Below are 16096 nucleotides of genomic sequence, written 5' to 3'. Positions count from 1 at the left end.
TGCATTTTCTTAACACTTAAGTCAAAACTTCAGTGCTTAAACCACTACTGGTTCAAAACAGGACAACTCGTCTAATAAACATTGGTAAATTATAAAATGGTACTATCCAAATCGCAACAGCATTCAAACTATAATTGGATTAACTCAAGGCAATAACATAAATTTAAGCAAAAATCAAGTATTAAATAAACTCCAGAATAGAAATAATTTGAATTTCTTGCTCACCTTTTGCATGGAGTGCATTATTTAATGCAACAGCATCAGCATTTGCATCAAAGTTAGGAAATGGAGTAATTGTTGGTCCACTGGGGGAAGGATACTGGGCAGGGAAGGAAGAGATAAAAATGAGAAAGAGAAGGAAAGTGTTTCAGGATCAGAACAGACATTGATGAGACTGAACATACATTGTATAAAATACATTAGAAAATTGCTATACATTTGTGTTCTAGCTTTGGAAATTAAGAGTATATAAAATGCTTACCAAGCAAAGCAAGCATTACTTAAAAGGAGAGTGCTGGGTTTGTAACCTTAGTTGGTCTCAAAATTTATGGACTTTTTCCAGGAAGATCCAATAATAGGGAGTAATTTGATATTCCAGATTCAGAGCTAACTGCTTTCTTATTCATTTACAGGAAAAGAAAGTTTGCAAATGGTTAGTTCATGGCCATGGAAGAGATTTGGAAACTAATTCCTGATAGACTGGTCAGGAATACCTGCGCATGCACACTCTGCCTACAGTGAAGCCATCATCACATGCATGGTCTCTCCCACCACAATGATAGGCACCTGCATTTTGGTCCCAAGTTCTGACTTTGATTACAAAAGCAAAGAATTACCTTTTCACCGCTTAAAAGATAGACAAATGTGGGTGTGAAACGCTTTATAAAAAGTCAGTAGCCTGGCCAACTCAAATTAGTAGATAATGGGATTCTTAATCCCAGAGTTATAGTTTGAGATCATTTATTCAAAATACATTGTTGGTTTCTGCAAGTCTGAGGTGGAAGCAAGGTCCCTCTTTGCCAAAACCAGTTTTAAGATTGAACTGCATTTGTTCCAACATTCATTTGTTATTGATTTTTAACTAGCTTTCCTTTGTACTAATGATGCCACATTTACTTTATTTTATCTCAAGAATTAAGGATTCCCTAATCCAGTCAGACATCATGGGCTATGACGTCTCTAATTGCGTCTGCACACGTGCAGGAAATGCTCGCCATCGTGTTACAGCACCTATAGATTCAGCATTTGAAATGCATGTGGCACTTGATGGATATAGGCATAACCACAGAGTTAAGGAAGAAAGGAGGGCATCAGGGGCAATTTTGCAATGTGCAGGAATGGCAATCTAGGTCAAGCAAAACAAGGACATTCTTGGAATTGCAGAGACCTCTGTAGTAATTATGGTTTTATTTAATGTGTAATGCATCTTTAAGAATGATATTGTTAAGATAGATCACATGATCTGTAGTAGCCAGTAGGAGTGTAAGGCAGGCTACCTCTACAGTCAGTGTAGAGATAGAATTGGGACTTGAAAGCACATGTATAGTTGCTGTTGAATCTATTGTAAATAAACTTAATGTTTCCACCCAAGAAGTGTCTGTAGATCAGCTATAAAATAGTACAACTTGGCCACCTTACAACAAACTCCCTCCACATTGTTTTAGGATTTCCAGACCATTCCTTCATGCAGAGCACCAGGCAGCAGCATATGGGAAGTGTAGTCATAGTCATGCAGGAGTGGTTGCTCCCAGCCTTCCCACTAACTTTCGATTCACACAAGTGAAAGAAATTCTGGACTGAACTCTGGCCCAGGTTAGAGGGAGACAGATAACATTGTTGCAGAAGACCTTTATTGAGCTACCAAGATGCAGCTTTGTATAGAGACCAAAGTCCAGTAAGTCTCACCCACTGTTTCTCTGCTTAGTGTTCACTTCCAAATTTCTCAGGTAATTTGTTGAATTGATGTCATTAACTTATAATTTGTAGTAGAGGCCAATTATATAGCTTTCAGATTAATTGGAAGGTATTCAGTTGTTAATCAACTTGGAAGGAGTGTTAGAATAGGAAAATCTGCAATAATGTAAACAGCTTCAAGATTATACACAGTAATTATGCAGTGGTATCACTGATAGGGTTCTGAGGAAGTCACTTTGGCCCTGGACCAAAAGTGAGGAAATTTATTACAATATTTAGTGACGTTTTATGACTAGATGCATATTGCAAAACTAAAACTCTCACATACCAGGTTACCAGAAGCAAAGGTCAGCAAGACTTTCCTAAAACTTAACACTTATTTTGCCTCATGTCACATGATTCAGGGGTCACATCACAAACCCTCCAGCGATACACGTACATCTTACTGCTTCTAATACCCCTTAGTGCAAGGATGAACCTGAATATGAGAGCTTACATTAGATTGCATGGCTTGCTGCAGGAATACACTGACAAGATTAGATGCCATTTTCTGTGGTGCTGCTCTGTGAAGAAAAACATTTTAGGTCAGATCATTGGCAGAACTTCATGTCCAAACAACATATTTTAAATAAAAAAATGTTTTAGTGAGTGCTACATTCGACCCATAAAAGAACTTGGTGGATTTAAAAAAAACTACAGCTCCATTAGACAACAATGGGAAAAATTTTCCCCTCATTGGGGGATGGGGGGGGTGGGGTGTGGAGAGAGAAGAGCGGGAGCAAGAGGGTGGGCTCCCGATCAGCAGCTCTGGAAGAAGTGCTGCCTCAGGGAGATCGGCTCGGTTTTGAAAAACTTTTAATAAAGGAGTTTAAAAATTCTCCCTGCCATGTCCCATGTGACAGTCACATGAATTGGGACATGTCCATAACTTTTATTGTAGTCCTTCATTAAAATTTAAAAACGCCTTCATGAAGCCTCATTCCACCAGTGGATGAGGTTTCATGTTTTTTTTTCATGAGCCTGCCTGGGCTCCCAGCCTGGTCCATTAATAAGCTGAATTGGTTTCTTAATGGCCTTAATAGGCCATTGACAGGCAGCTGCACACCTGCCGACCTGAAAATGTAAATGACGTGGGGCGACATCAGGAGTTCCACCCCACCCCCCACATGCTGACACAAAAATTCTGCCCAACATCTCTTAATGTTTTTAGTTGGAGGGTTTACCTGTTTGTAGAAGTGTGCCAAGTGAACAAAGTCAATTTATTAACCCACTGCAAAAATTACTTTTTGGACAATCCATCACATCCTCAGCAGAGGAGAGTGTTTCTTGTTGAAGTACAATTCTATGGGTATGGTCCATTATCTTACTTGAGAATACATTTGCTTCTACCGCCCCTGGCCAGAAGTGGAGGCCTTTCCTCCCCCCCAATCCCAGTATGGCTCAATTAAGCACCTAGCCAACAAAACCGAAAAAAGCAGAAGAGCAAACAGGTCCTATTGTTAAAAATTAGGAAGGGTTACAGTAAAAATTATAACTTCTTCAAAGAAAAAATTCCCCACAAGCAGATTCTAGGGAAAATTTAAACTTGACTTGGAAATGGATTCTGTACAAGATGCAATCATGTCACAGTTCTAACCTTTGGGCTCTAAGCAAAAATGAGACTTGCATTTATATAGCACCATTCACAACCAGACATCCCAAAACACTTTGCAGCTATGAAGTACTTTAATATAGTCACTGGTGCAAACATAACACTCAATTTGTGCACAAACAGCAATGTGAATACTGATATTTGTGATGTTGATTGAGGGATAAATATTGACCATAATTCCAGGGATAACAACGGCTTCAAAATAGTGTCATGGGATTTTTACATCCACCAGAAAGTGCAGGCAGGACTCCAGTTTAATACTTCACCTAAAAAAGAGCACATCTGACAGTGCAGCATTCCCTCAGTGCTTCACGAAGGTGTAAGCCTTGATTTTTGCACTCAAACCCACAATCTACTGAATTAGAGGCAAGAATTGCCCACTGAGCCATGGCTGACTTAAAAAAGCCAAATAACCGAGGTAACACCTCATATTAAACTTCCTGTCAGTGACATTCAGTAACCTGTCTATCCTCATGGATAATTTCTTTAACACCAACACGGGGGCTTTAAAAATCCAAAGATGTGAAGAACAAATTAATAAAGCAAGCTTAAAACATTTAAAAAGTTGGAAAAATGTTTGTGTGATTTAACTAGCACGATTATAGGCATTAAAAATAAACTACTTTTCAAACATGCCAACACAGATGAGATTCCTTCATTCTTTTGAGCATTGGTGTCTTTCTTACTTGCTGAGAATTTTGAAACAGAATCTAATCTGTGCAATGTCAACTGATTTGGTGTTCCAACATAAATTTCAATAAGTCTATTCATTTTGGAGTTCTAATGTTGTTTCAAAAGGAGAGAGTTGTTCTCATTTTCACCCTGGTGCTGATACCAAAGCCCGGATATTTTGTATGGCAGGGTTTCCCATTCTGCCATCCACATCCTTACCAACACTGCCTGCGCTGAAGCCGCTTCATGCTCCACAGTGCTAATTGGCTGCTGGTGGGACTTCTGCCTCACTCCGGAGGGATCCTGCCTTAGGTCTTCCAGCCAATCTGATTAGTCCCTACAGTGCGCAGAAGTCCCGTGAATACAGGGGAAGGGGAGTTTGAGTCTCAGGGCAGGGAAGGGTTGGATATTGGGGGATTTGAGTGTCGGGGTGAGGTCTAGTGCTACTGGACCAAAGTTGGAAGGGGGCTTCCGATGGAGGTAACAACCCATGCACTCATCACCACCCCCCGCCCCTCCAACTTCTCGCATGAGGCCTAAACCTGATCATTTTTCAGGCTTCCCCCAAACCCAGGATATCTTTCCACCAGCCTAAAATAATGAGGCTAGGTGGGATATGGCCCTCAAGTCATCAATAATTGGCCACTTAAGGGCCTCAAATGGGGCAAGGACAGGCTGCCCGTCTGAGGTCTCACCTGCCCCGACAATCTGAGTTTGGTATGGGCGGGAAGCCCATTCATGCTATTTCATGCTCCTACACCACTTGCTGTCTTAAAACCCACCGGCGTGGGAACAAAATTAAATTTTTGGGTTTTGGGCCTGAAAGTGTCAAAATTGTACTGTGCTTTTAAAGAGAGGCCCATACCCAAGAGAAAAAAAATGGTTAACAGACCTGACAGACAAAATGGTCCATAATCAGCAACAAAATTCTTTAGATACTGAATCATGCCAATGATTCAAAGCCTTAAAGATCATGCAACCAAATTAACCCCATACCTAGGCTACTATTACTCAACTTTATACATACATCTCCAATATTGAAAAAAATTGATGCCAAAGCTGAAAATACCTTCATACAGAACTGCACAGTTAAACTCTTGTATAATGACATTTGCATTAATCATATATTGCACTGATTTAGAACTGGCAAGATATCTTACAGGATATAGAGTCAGGTGAACATGCCTTTATAAAGTAAAAATAGAAAGAATTGGAATATAAAAAAAGGAAATCAGGGAAATGCTAATATTTAGAGGAACCTGGATGTCACACAAACCATAGCAAGTTAACAGGCAGACAATGCAATCAAGAAATGGCAAACTGGTCTTTATTACAAAAAGTTTGGTGTACAAGTAAAAATTCATACAGTAATCCAGTAGAACCTTGGGATGATCACAACTGGAGTTTTGTGTACAGGTTTGTCTCCTTAGCTAAGGAAGGAGATGAGCACAAAAGTTCATTCGACCAATTCCTGGAATGAGGAGATTGTCCTACAAGGACAGTAAATTAGGTCTGTATGCCCTAGAATTTAAAAGAACCTCTTTGAAGCAAAATTCTAGAGGGGTTTAAATAGAGTAAATGCTGGGAGGTTTCCCTTGGCTGGGGAGCGTGGAACTAGGGATCAGTGACTCAGAATAAGGGGATCAGCCATTTAGGATATAAGTGAGGAATAGTTTCTTGACTCAAGAGGGCTGTGGATCTTGAAATTCTCTATGCCAGAAGACTGTGCATGCTCTGTCATTGAGTACATTCAATACAGAGATCAATAGATTTTTAGATCATGGTCATCAATGGATTCTCTTCCCTCTGTTACCTTTGGCATCACCAAAAAATCTATCCTTGGCCCTTCCTATTTCTTATCAACAGGCTGCCTTGCAGCAAGGTCATCCAAAACCTAACATCAATTTCCCCATATGTATGCTGACAACAACCAGCTCTACCTAACTGCCACCTCTCAACTGCCTCCAAACAGTCAGACTGTTTATCCAACATCCAGTACTGAGTGATCAGAAACTTCCATTAACTCCATCTGTTGTCACTACATTTGTTCTTTTACCACCAACTCCATCCCTCTCCCTGGCAATGGAGATTTAAGCAGACTATTTGCAACCTGTTATATTTGACTGAGATAAGCAGTCAACCACATACCTGCATTAAGGTGGCCTATGCCATCTCTATTATCACCTGGCTTGGTGCTTGCCTTAGCTCATCTATTGCTGAAACCCTCATTTCATGCCTATTACCACTATACTTGATTATTCTAATAACTACTGGCCAGCCTCCTATATTCTACATTCTGTAAACTTGGGATCCTACAAAGCCCTGGCTGCTTGTGTCCAACTCATTCACCATCAACCCTCCGCTCAATGGCCTACACTGGTTCCCAGTTAAGCAACACCTAGATTTTAAAATTCTCATCCTAATTTCAAATTTCTCCATGGCCTCACCCTCCCTCCTTATCTCTATTCTCATGTTGCCCTACAACCTTCCAAAATATTTGCACTCAACTCTGGGCTCTTCAGAATCCTGGATTTTAATCCTCCTACCATTGGTGGCCGTGCCTTAAGCTACCTAGACCACAAGCTCTGTAATTCAGTTACCTTCCCTATGTCTAGGTGGCTTAGTGTCATATGTTAAAGGCGGTACATAAATACAAGTTGTTGATTACAGGAATAGAATGGGAAGGTGGAGTTGAGGTAGAAGATGATCAGCCATGATCATATGGAATGGGTTAATGAGTAGAATGATCTACCCCTATTTTGTTTTCCCTATACACGCTCAATTTAATCTCTTCGTATCAGTAAATGTTAAATGAAGTCTAGTAATAAATTCAAACCCTTTTTGCAACATGCCACCTTGATTAGGAGGAATATGTATTGTATTTTGAACAGTTGTAGACCTCTATAACCACTGTTCAGTAAATATACTGAAGTACAGTTTATAAACGCAATGTAGGGATAACCAAATAATTTTAAACATTAGCATCAATTCTAAAATAGTGGACAGAAATTCCTTATTTAACTACTCATCTCAGGGTGTGCACATAGCCAGCAAAGGCAGCTTTTATTGCATATTCCTGTTGACCTTGAGGGTGGTAGTGGGCCTTCCTGAACCACTATGCTCTAAACGATGAAGGAACTCCCACAATGCTGTTGCAGAATTTTGACGCAGAGAGAATGAAGGAAGGAAGGAAGGAACGATGAGGAACACCCACGTCATAAAAGTGTGCTTCTTGGACAGGGGTGTGACAAGATGCAAAAACTCATGGAGTTAAGCAACCTATCATCAATACGCACACAATAAGTTATTCAGTCAATATAAGAAATTGAATGGGCATTTTGATAGCCCTTGGATATTAAAAGAAGGTACAATACATTTGACTGGGGCCGGACAAGAGGAAATTGAAGATTATAAAAAAACTTCTAGATTTAGACTAAGGATTAAACTTGATAAAATCTAGGTCATTAGCAACATAATATATTTCTGGTAGGAGATTCAGTGGTTTACTTCAGTTACGGCGCAGAGAGCTTACCAACTCTTTACACCAATTCAGTGGCAGTTAAACACAAGATGCCTTCAATTACCTATCACATTTGGACAATTAAACAACACACCATTGGAAAGGTCCCATTTAGCATAACCTTGAAGGGAGTGGTAAATTCTTTACTCAAGTAAATTGTTTGACTGATTCAACCATCATTCTGATTACAGTTTTATCTTTACCCCAATTGAAAATATGTTCAGCTGATTTCACAGAACTTTCATTCCATATGAAATCTAACAATCAGAACTGAAAGTATAAAAACACAATTCTTCTACCTAAGGTTATGACTAACAGAGGACAAAAAAAAGCCTCCATCTTTGCAAAATATAATAAGGGTTAACATTGTACTAGACAATTCCTCCTGCTAAAAATCTTGCCATACAACATACCTCATGCCACCCCCCTCCAAACCAATCGTTGCCATCATGCACTACCTCACACAACAATCCAGTTTCTCACTGAGTGTTTCAAATTGTGCCAAACAACCAACCAGTTTACTGGCAAATTTCAAATTAAAGTAGATGTACAGAAAAAGTGCATAAAATATCTGAAACAGATCATTTTACTAAAAAAGACTCGGGAAGAGACATTCAGCTGCAAGCTTACTTCATTAAAAATACAATCACATATAAAAGCATTTCATATCAAAAGACTATACCCTTCCAGCATTTTAATACGTAATAGTTTTAGCTAAAGAACAAATCAAAACAAAGCTGTAATAGTTAAATTAAAACTTACCAACTGCTATTTAAGCCCTGTAGGAAATAACAACACCCTTACAAGGATAAAGCAAATCACAAGTCAAACAGGCTAGCTGTGTGAGGTATATTTATACCATTACCACACCCAATGAGGTCATTTATGACTGGCCTTCCAATGTGATTGGTTCGTCATAGCCTGCAGTGCCCAGCTACCAGATGTTACAAGCCATACAAAAACTGTAGCCAGCTGCAGTGAAGGAGCTGAAGGCCTGCATAGAGACAGGAAATAACTTTCACGTCTCCACGCAACCTTCTACAAACAAAAATCACATGGGAATTAGATCAGTCCAACCCTGTTTCAATGCCAGAAGTCTGGCTTTTCAGCAGTAAGTAATCCTGCAGTTTTAATATTGACACTCCTAGCTGGGAGAGGCTGAAATTTATGCAAAAATCCATTCTTCAATGCACCTTAATTTAATAATTTAGTTAAAACTCAGCAGATTACACTTCCACATAGGTTGAGTGGATGAAATGCATTACCACTAGGACAATATCAAAGACCACCCCCCAGCCCGGAGCATCCATCTAAATACAATATTGCAATGATTAAAACTTCCAAATAGTGAACTGGTACACTGAGTGGGAGGAGATGTACTAGTCTGCTGCCTAGCAAGGGCTCACCTCAGACTCCAAACCTGTATAGCGATCTGGTTGCCCAAGGAGTGAAATAATGCTGTCCTTGTTCCTTGATCTGGAATATTTAGATTAGCTACCTTCACCTTGACCCTGCAAACCTCAGTAAAGTCAAGGTGGCGGTTACTGGTGAATGACTCCCAGAATCAATGCCAGGATCTCTGGCCCAGGGATTTTGGGAATCTAAGTTGCTACAGAAAAATAGCAAGAAATACATAACAGGAAACTCTGCTTATAAGCAGACTTTTAAGTTTGTGATCTGAAAAACAAAATAAAGTTTGATTTTTTTTCAGCAAGTTTATGAGATCACTCTCCTGGTTTACATAGTTTTCCATAAGTGCCACGTTTCAGGGTTTAATGTGCTGCAAATGTGAAGCATGCTCTAATATTTTTGGCTTTTCTTGGAGTGAAATCCATTGACTCAAATAAAGTCATGAACAGATGGTGCAGTCAAGGAAAAAAATAGCCCAAAGGCAGGCTGAAAGGGTTCATTTAAAACAACTTTAAATTTTACATTTCAATTGTGAAGAAACAATAGAACTAATATTTTTATTGTGTGAATATAAACATATAGCAATGTAAGTTTTAAAAGATGGGAATGCCAACGTGATTTCAAAATGTTGCTGTTTTTCAACATTTGTGTGCATGTTTTATATTACTTATGTTGCTAATGAGTCATTTACTTTCAGAAAATATTTGGATGAGCTAAATGTGTCTTGAGTGACTCATCTCACCATTGGAAAGTAAAAAAAAAATGGAAAAAAATTAGACAGAAAACTTTGGCCTTAGTTTTCTAAAGCAGTTCAGGAATATTTAGAAACTGTGTCGGAATCAACACAAATCCATGAATGGTATATTATTTAGAAAAGGAATGAGCCTTTGGCTTAGTGGTAGCATTCCTGGTTTCTGAGTCAGAATGTGATGAGATTGAACTGCACTCAAGGCAGTCTCAATGAGTGGAGACTAGAATGATGGCCCAGAAATTTGATTGTGTCCAGACATTGGTACACAGGGAATGGGTGAGCTCTGGACTTGCCTATTCACATGGTCCTAGATAGCACGATAAATTTGTGCCGGGACCTCAAAATGATTCGGGCATGCAGCCAGTATTACTTCCTGTATTCATTGGCTTTATGCCTGTTTAGGAGGACAGACGTCAAACAGCTCTGAAGCTACCTAAAGGCAGCCAACATCTCTTAAAGGGGAGATACACTCAGCAGACAAGAGGATACACTGTCAGGAAGTTGAATTGGCTGCAAAAGGTACAGACAGAGCAGGCAGGTTCTCCAGACTGTGTTGTAGGGCCTGGTGCAGTTAGTGGACAGGAAGAAGGAAATTCTCTTCCCTCTGGGCCAGGAAGCTGCTTGAGGTAAATCTCTGTCACCAGGGGAAGAAATTGCTGAGGAGGTCATGCCAGCAGCTTAGCTCTTGGACATAGCTGCAATGCTATTAAAAAGCTCGCGGATCTTGCTGGAGAAGGTAAGAATACTGCTCTCGTTCTCTCTGCTCACACCTTCACCACCCCCAGCCTCATTACTCACATTGCTCTTCTTTCCTGCATTCCTTCACGCTCCTGCATTCACTACACCATACACCATTCCCCCTCCTTTTTTTCCTGGCCATACACTCTTGCAACCCTCACTTCCCTGCACCTCACAATTTGTGACTATTCAACCATGGCAGGCCACCTTACAAGACTGTCACTCCCTTCTTTCTCACAGGAGGAGCTTCTGTACAACATGTGTCAGAGCTCAAAGGCTGCCTCTAGAGGAGGCTGAGCCGTCTGCCCATTCTCTGCCTCCTGGCAAAAAACACGTTGACCATCATAGGCAGGGGGAGAACCTTGTCCGTGGTGAGCGGCAATGCTGCAGAAGGCATCAAGTTGGATTACTCACTGCTTAACCGCGTTCTCCTTTCTTCTCTCTCTCTCTCCCTACACACTGCATGACAAACTGCAGATGTTTTCAGCAGCCAGTTCTCTCTTTTCTCTCCCTTCACACAGAAGGTTAACCCTTATCCCCCTCTTTCATTGCAAGTGTTGAGAATGTGAACTGGAGGAGGGACATTCTCTTTCCACCGTGGGTTGAAAGCCCGTATGCAACACACCTGGAGCCGGGGGTAGGAGATCACAGAACAGCTCAGTGCCAGGAGCTTGGCCTCCTTCTGTGTTAAACGGATTTCTATATGTTGGTGCCGTTGTTCAGAAATGACTTACATCAACCAGTTGCTCGGTGGTTACAAAAGCATGTTAAAACATTTACATATGCAGAATCACACGATCTGACCCTAGAAAGTACCAGGTTAGGTACTGATACCACACATACATTAGCGGGTGGGTTAGAGGAGTGGTCTTTAAATGTTGAATCACGCGAGCAGGAGCCAGCTCACCAGAGAGTCAGTCTGCTTACTAGGACTCACATGCAGACTTTGAGGAGTCAGATTACCAAAGCCTGATGGACATACACCAGGAAATGCTCTGGAAGCCACTGGAGCTTTTTGCTGCCCCTACTCTTCTTCATCTTCCTCCTCTGCTTCTCCCGCTTTTGCTGCAATTGTTGCTGCACAATTAATAGGAAAGGCTGGCCTCTCATGATGGCAAAATTATGGAGCATGCAGCACATGCCCAGAAATCTGGGTGCCCGCTTAGTGGTAGATACCAAAGCTCCTCACAAATGGTCCATTCCCAATTTGAAAGAATTGCTTAAGTTTGGCAAGTGTCTTCTCGATGGTGTCTCTGTCTCTGATTTGTCACACTGCTTGTATGGGATGAGCAGAAATTTTCTCTAACTAAACATTGGGGAGAATCAAACCATTGTCTTTGATCCCTGCCACAAACTTTATTCCCTGACCAGCATTATCCTTAGCAATTGTCTTAACTACACTAAGACCACTCACAACCTTTGTGTTCGGAGGTGAAATGAATTTTTGATCACATATCTGCACCATCGCCAAGACTACCTACTGTCCCCTACATCGCCCGACTCCAACCCTGTCTCAACTCACCTGTTGCTCAAACTCTCACGCATGCTTTAGAGCTGCCTCTAGACTTGACTATTCCAACACTCTCCTGGCCAGCCTCCCATCTTACATCTGTATAAGCTTAAGGTCATCCAAACTTCTACTGCTTGTACCTTAACATATTCGAAACCTAAGCTCAGAAATTTTCTCCCAACTCTACCTCTCTTTTTAAAATGCTCTTTAAAACCCACATCTTTGATCAAACTTTTGGTCAACCATCCTAATATCTCTTTTTGTGGCTCACTGTCTTTATCAACATAGCTCTTGTTAAGTGCCTTAGGATATTTTAATACTTTAAATTGCAAAGTAAATTTAAGTTGTTGATGTTTTTGCTGACAGCCTGGCTCTTATTAAAGACCAGCTCTGCAGCTGAAAAGAATCATGAGCCAAATCTGAAGGGGCTGGACCTTGACATCGAATAGCCAGCCTCTAACCTAAAAATCTGGTTTGAACAAAGAACAAGAAAAGAGGAAAATTCTTTACCTGGTTGGGAGATTGGTTAGGTGGTAGAAGACAGAATTGGGATAATGGGTATATGTTCTTGATTTGGAAGAAAGTGACTGGTGGTGTTCCACAAAGATCTGTGCTGGGCCATAAACTATTCATTATATTTATTAATCACATAGATAACATGTAATGTAGGAAATGCAGCAACCAATTTACACAGAGCAAACTCCTGTAAACAGCAATGTGATATTGACCAGATAATCTGTTTTTGTGATGTTGATTGAGGAATGGACACTGGCCTAGCCACTGGGATAACTTTCATGCCCTTGTTCAAACTAGGGCCATGGATTCTTTTATGTTCACCTGAGAAAGCAGACAGGGCCTCGGTTTAACATTCTGACAGATGGCACCCCTGACAGTGCAGCACTCCCTCAATACTGCACTGGAGTGTCAACCTAGATTTTGCATTGAAATCTTGGGATTGGGACTTGAGGAATGAGGCCCAGGCTGTGACTGAAGCAGGTGGGATAGCTCACTGACAGCTCCCTTGGGAAGTGGAGTTACCTGACACATTGCTCCTCTGAAATATTCATGTAGGAACTAGTGCCTGTTGAAGACCCAGTATGGAAATGGCCTCCTGCATAGTGTCCTCCTCCTCCTCCTCCTTCTCCTTCTCCTCCTCCTTCGCTCTTTTGTGAGCAGCTTCTGCTTTCTATTGCATTCAGAAGGCAGCTAAAAATAGTCCAGTACCAGCAAGAACTTGTTATTAACAGTCAGAAACGAGTTCTATAAGTCATAAAACAGGTTAAAGAAGTTGACAAGCAGCCTCAAATGACAAGCCAGCAACCTACCTTTGTTAGTGAATGAGCCCTTTACTGTTAGCTGTGTTACTGAAGGGCACTTCTTGCTTATGAACTTGATAAGTTACCGGATGAGTTTATCATGTGGCATGTCAGACAATGGGTCAGCACAATATCAGTAAAGGGTCCCATAATAGGTATGGATCCTAATTTGAATATTTTATCAATTGTTTTGACTATCTCTGGCACTGCCTTTGGAGCAGCCTGATCCAACACTCTTATAAAATTGCTGTTAATTTGCCTTTGATGGTTCAGGCCTAGGTCTCCAGATGAGCCATCTTTTTCTCACTGTTCTGCTAAGCCCCTTAGAGGAAATGGTCACAAAAACTCTGAATATGGGAAATCCTGTGTGAACTTTTGGGCTTGGCACATCCCAACATAGTTGCACCCTTTCTACAGTAATGCATGCTAGAAGGACATCAGAGTTCTTGACTCTTTTTGTTTTCTTGCAGTTTCTTTCCCAAGATGAGATTGCCAAGAAAGCATAGGCTTGCCCCCAAGAACTTCACAGTATGTGTGCCAAAAATCAGAATGAGTGGGCACTCAGAATTGTGTTTCTGGCTGCATTAAGTGTATTAGGTGCCAACAATTGCGTACACATGACAACTGGAGCAGTCTCAGGTCAACCATGATTATTCATCAATTGCAAAGAGTTTTATTCCCTCAATTATCAGCTGGAGCAACAGAAAAAAGGACTTACGCAGAACTTTGCCAGATTCACTAGGAGGTACCAAGGTGTTTTCATACTGTAGCTATTCAACAATCCCATCCTGTTCACACCTGGAACCATCCTTAAGAGTGGGCTGCTAGGTGACTAAGAATACCCCCTTCAGACATGGTTGATGATGGCAGCAGATTAGTGATGCCTTGTACAACTATGGCTGATTCATCTGTTATGTTGTTTAAGGTAGCAGAGATGTTTGGCATCCATAATTTGCATGACTGTTGTCAGGGCCTGCAGGGACTGGTTAGATTGGCACAATTTAAATGGTAGACTCTGAAAGGTTGTTTCTCTTGGCTGAGGAATCTAGAATATGGAGGCACAGTCTCAGGATAGGTGGCCCATCATTTAGGAAGAGATGAGGAGGAATTCTTCTTCAAAGGGTTGTAATTCTTTGGAATTCTCTACCCTACAGGGTGTGGATACTCCATTATTGAGTATATTCAAGACAGAGATAGATAGATTCTTTGTTTTTTTGTTTTTTTTTTGTTTTTATAGATAGATTCTTGATCTCTCAGGGAGTCAAGTGATATGGGGAGCAGGAGGGGAAGTGGAGTTGAGGTAAAAGATCAGCCAGAATTGCACAGAATGGCAGAGTAGGTTTGAAGGGTCATATGGCCTATTCATGCTTAATTTTCTTATATTTTTAAAAGAGAAACAAAAAACGCCTGAAAAACTCCAGCAGGTCTAGCAACATTAGAGAAATAGAGTTAATGCTTTAAGTCAATGACCTTTCAGCAGAACTGAAATTTTGGGCAGGAGTTTGTGTTTTGGATTGGGATCCCAACATTGGGATCAAAGGGAGGTCCTGATCCCGTACAGTGTGGGAAACAGTTACCCAGCAGTGATTTTCCCTATATTGGCCAATTTGTGGCCGGATGGTAGGCTTGCTATACAATGAAGGATGACTGACAGGCCCTTAAAACCAGCGGGCCAATAGGAGGCCTGCCATCGAGATAATGAAAGAGGTGGTGCCTTCATCTTAAGGCACCCTCTCAGCAACTTTTAAAATTTTACAATTAAAAAATGGCCACAGCTACTGAGCCACCACTGTGGATGGACAGCTCCTCCACAGGGCAAACTGCAGCTGTAGCTGTAGCCAAGTAGGTGGGAAAGGCCTCAAAGCTTGCTTGGAGTGCTGTCCCCCTGCCCCGCAGTCTGCTGCCAGGAGGCCACCTTGCGTTTCTGACACCAGTCAGCCTATGATAATTGGCCTTATTTAGCCAAAACTCGATTAATTTTCTTCTCCGCCGATGCTGCCAGACCTGCTGAGTTTTTCCAGGTAATTCTGTTTTTGTTTTTGATTAATTGGCTGCTTGTGGGGCAGATAGCCCATCCGCCACAATCCTGCCTCTGGCAAAATGGGCTGGGGGCAAGATATTGGTGGAGAACTGGCACACCAGCCAGTGATGCAAATTTACGCACCTCCCCTCCTCTATTCTTGCCCCTATATGGGGCAGAAATTCTGCTCTTTAACTCCGTTTCTCTCTCCACAGATGCTGCCACTCCTGATGTATTTCTGACATTTTCTGTTTTTATTTGAGATTTCCAAGTAGTATTTTGCTTTTGTATTAGTTTTGTATGAGTTTGGGTTCGGGCGTATTTAATGTTGTCACCATGCAGCAAAGAAGTACAAGTCTCACCATCTTCATTGATCCAGGATGTTGAACACCTCCTGCTTATCTCCAGGCCTCCTACTCTGTATTTGTTAACTCCATGACCTGTCGTTTCCCACATCTAGTCCTCTACCTTTTCCTTATATTTTGTTTTCCTTTCTCCCACAAAGGGTTATGAAAATCCAATAAGCATCTGTGCGCATCCAGTGCATTTGCTGAGGGTGACTATCAAACACATGCATCATGAGTGACACTGGCA

General features: G+C 41.2%; 1 protein-coding gene across 1 annotated transcript in view; it reads right to left on the bottom strand.

The window, feature by feature from the left end:
- The window catches only part of anxa1a (annexin A1a), a 28091-nt gene extending 19416 nt beyond the window's left edge, over positions 1-8675 (bottom strand). The window contains exons 1-3 of the mRNA XM_041186223.1: positions 8520-8675; positions 2411-2477; positions 226-319 (exon numbers count right to left, since the gene is read on the bottom strand). Coding sequence (XP_041042157.1) covers positions 226-319; positions 2411-2461 — 145 coding nt within the window. The 5' untranslated portion in view covers positions 2462-2477; positions 8520-8675. The remainder of the gene's footprint in view (positions 1-225; positions 320-2410; positions 2478-8519) is intronic.
- Positions 8676-16096: the final 7421 nt, after the last annotated feature.

This window comes from Carcharodon carcharias, chromosome 4 (genome assembly GCF_017639515.1).
Source record: "Carcharodon carcharias isolate sCarCar2 chromosome 4, sCarCar2.pri, whole genome shotgun sequence".
NCBI classification, from domain to species: Eukaryota; Metazoa; Chordata; class Chondrichthyes; order Lamniformes; family Lamnidae; genus Carcharodon; species Carcharodon carcharias.
The sequence above is the reverse complement of the archived record's forward strand: the minus strand, read 5'-3'. Positions and strand labels throughout refer to the sequence as shown.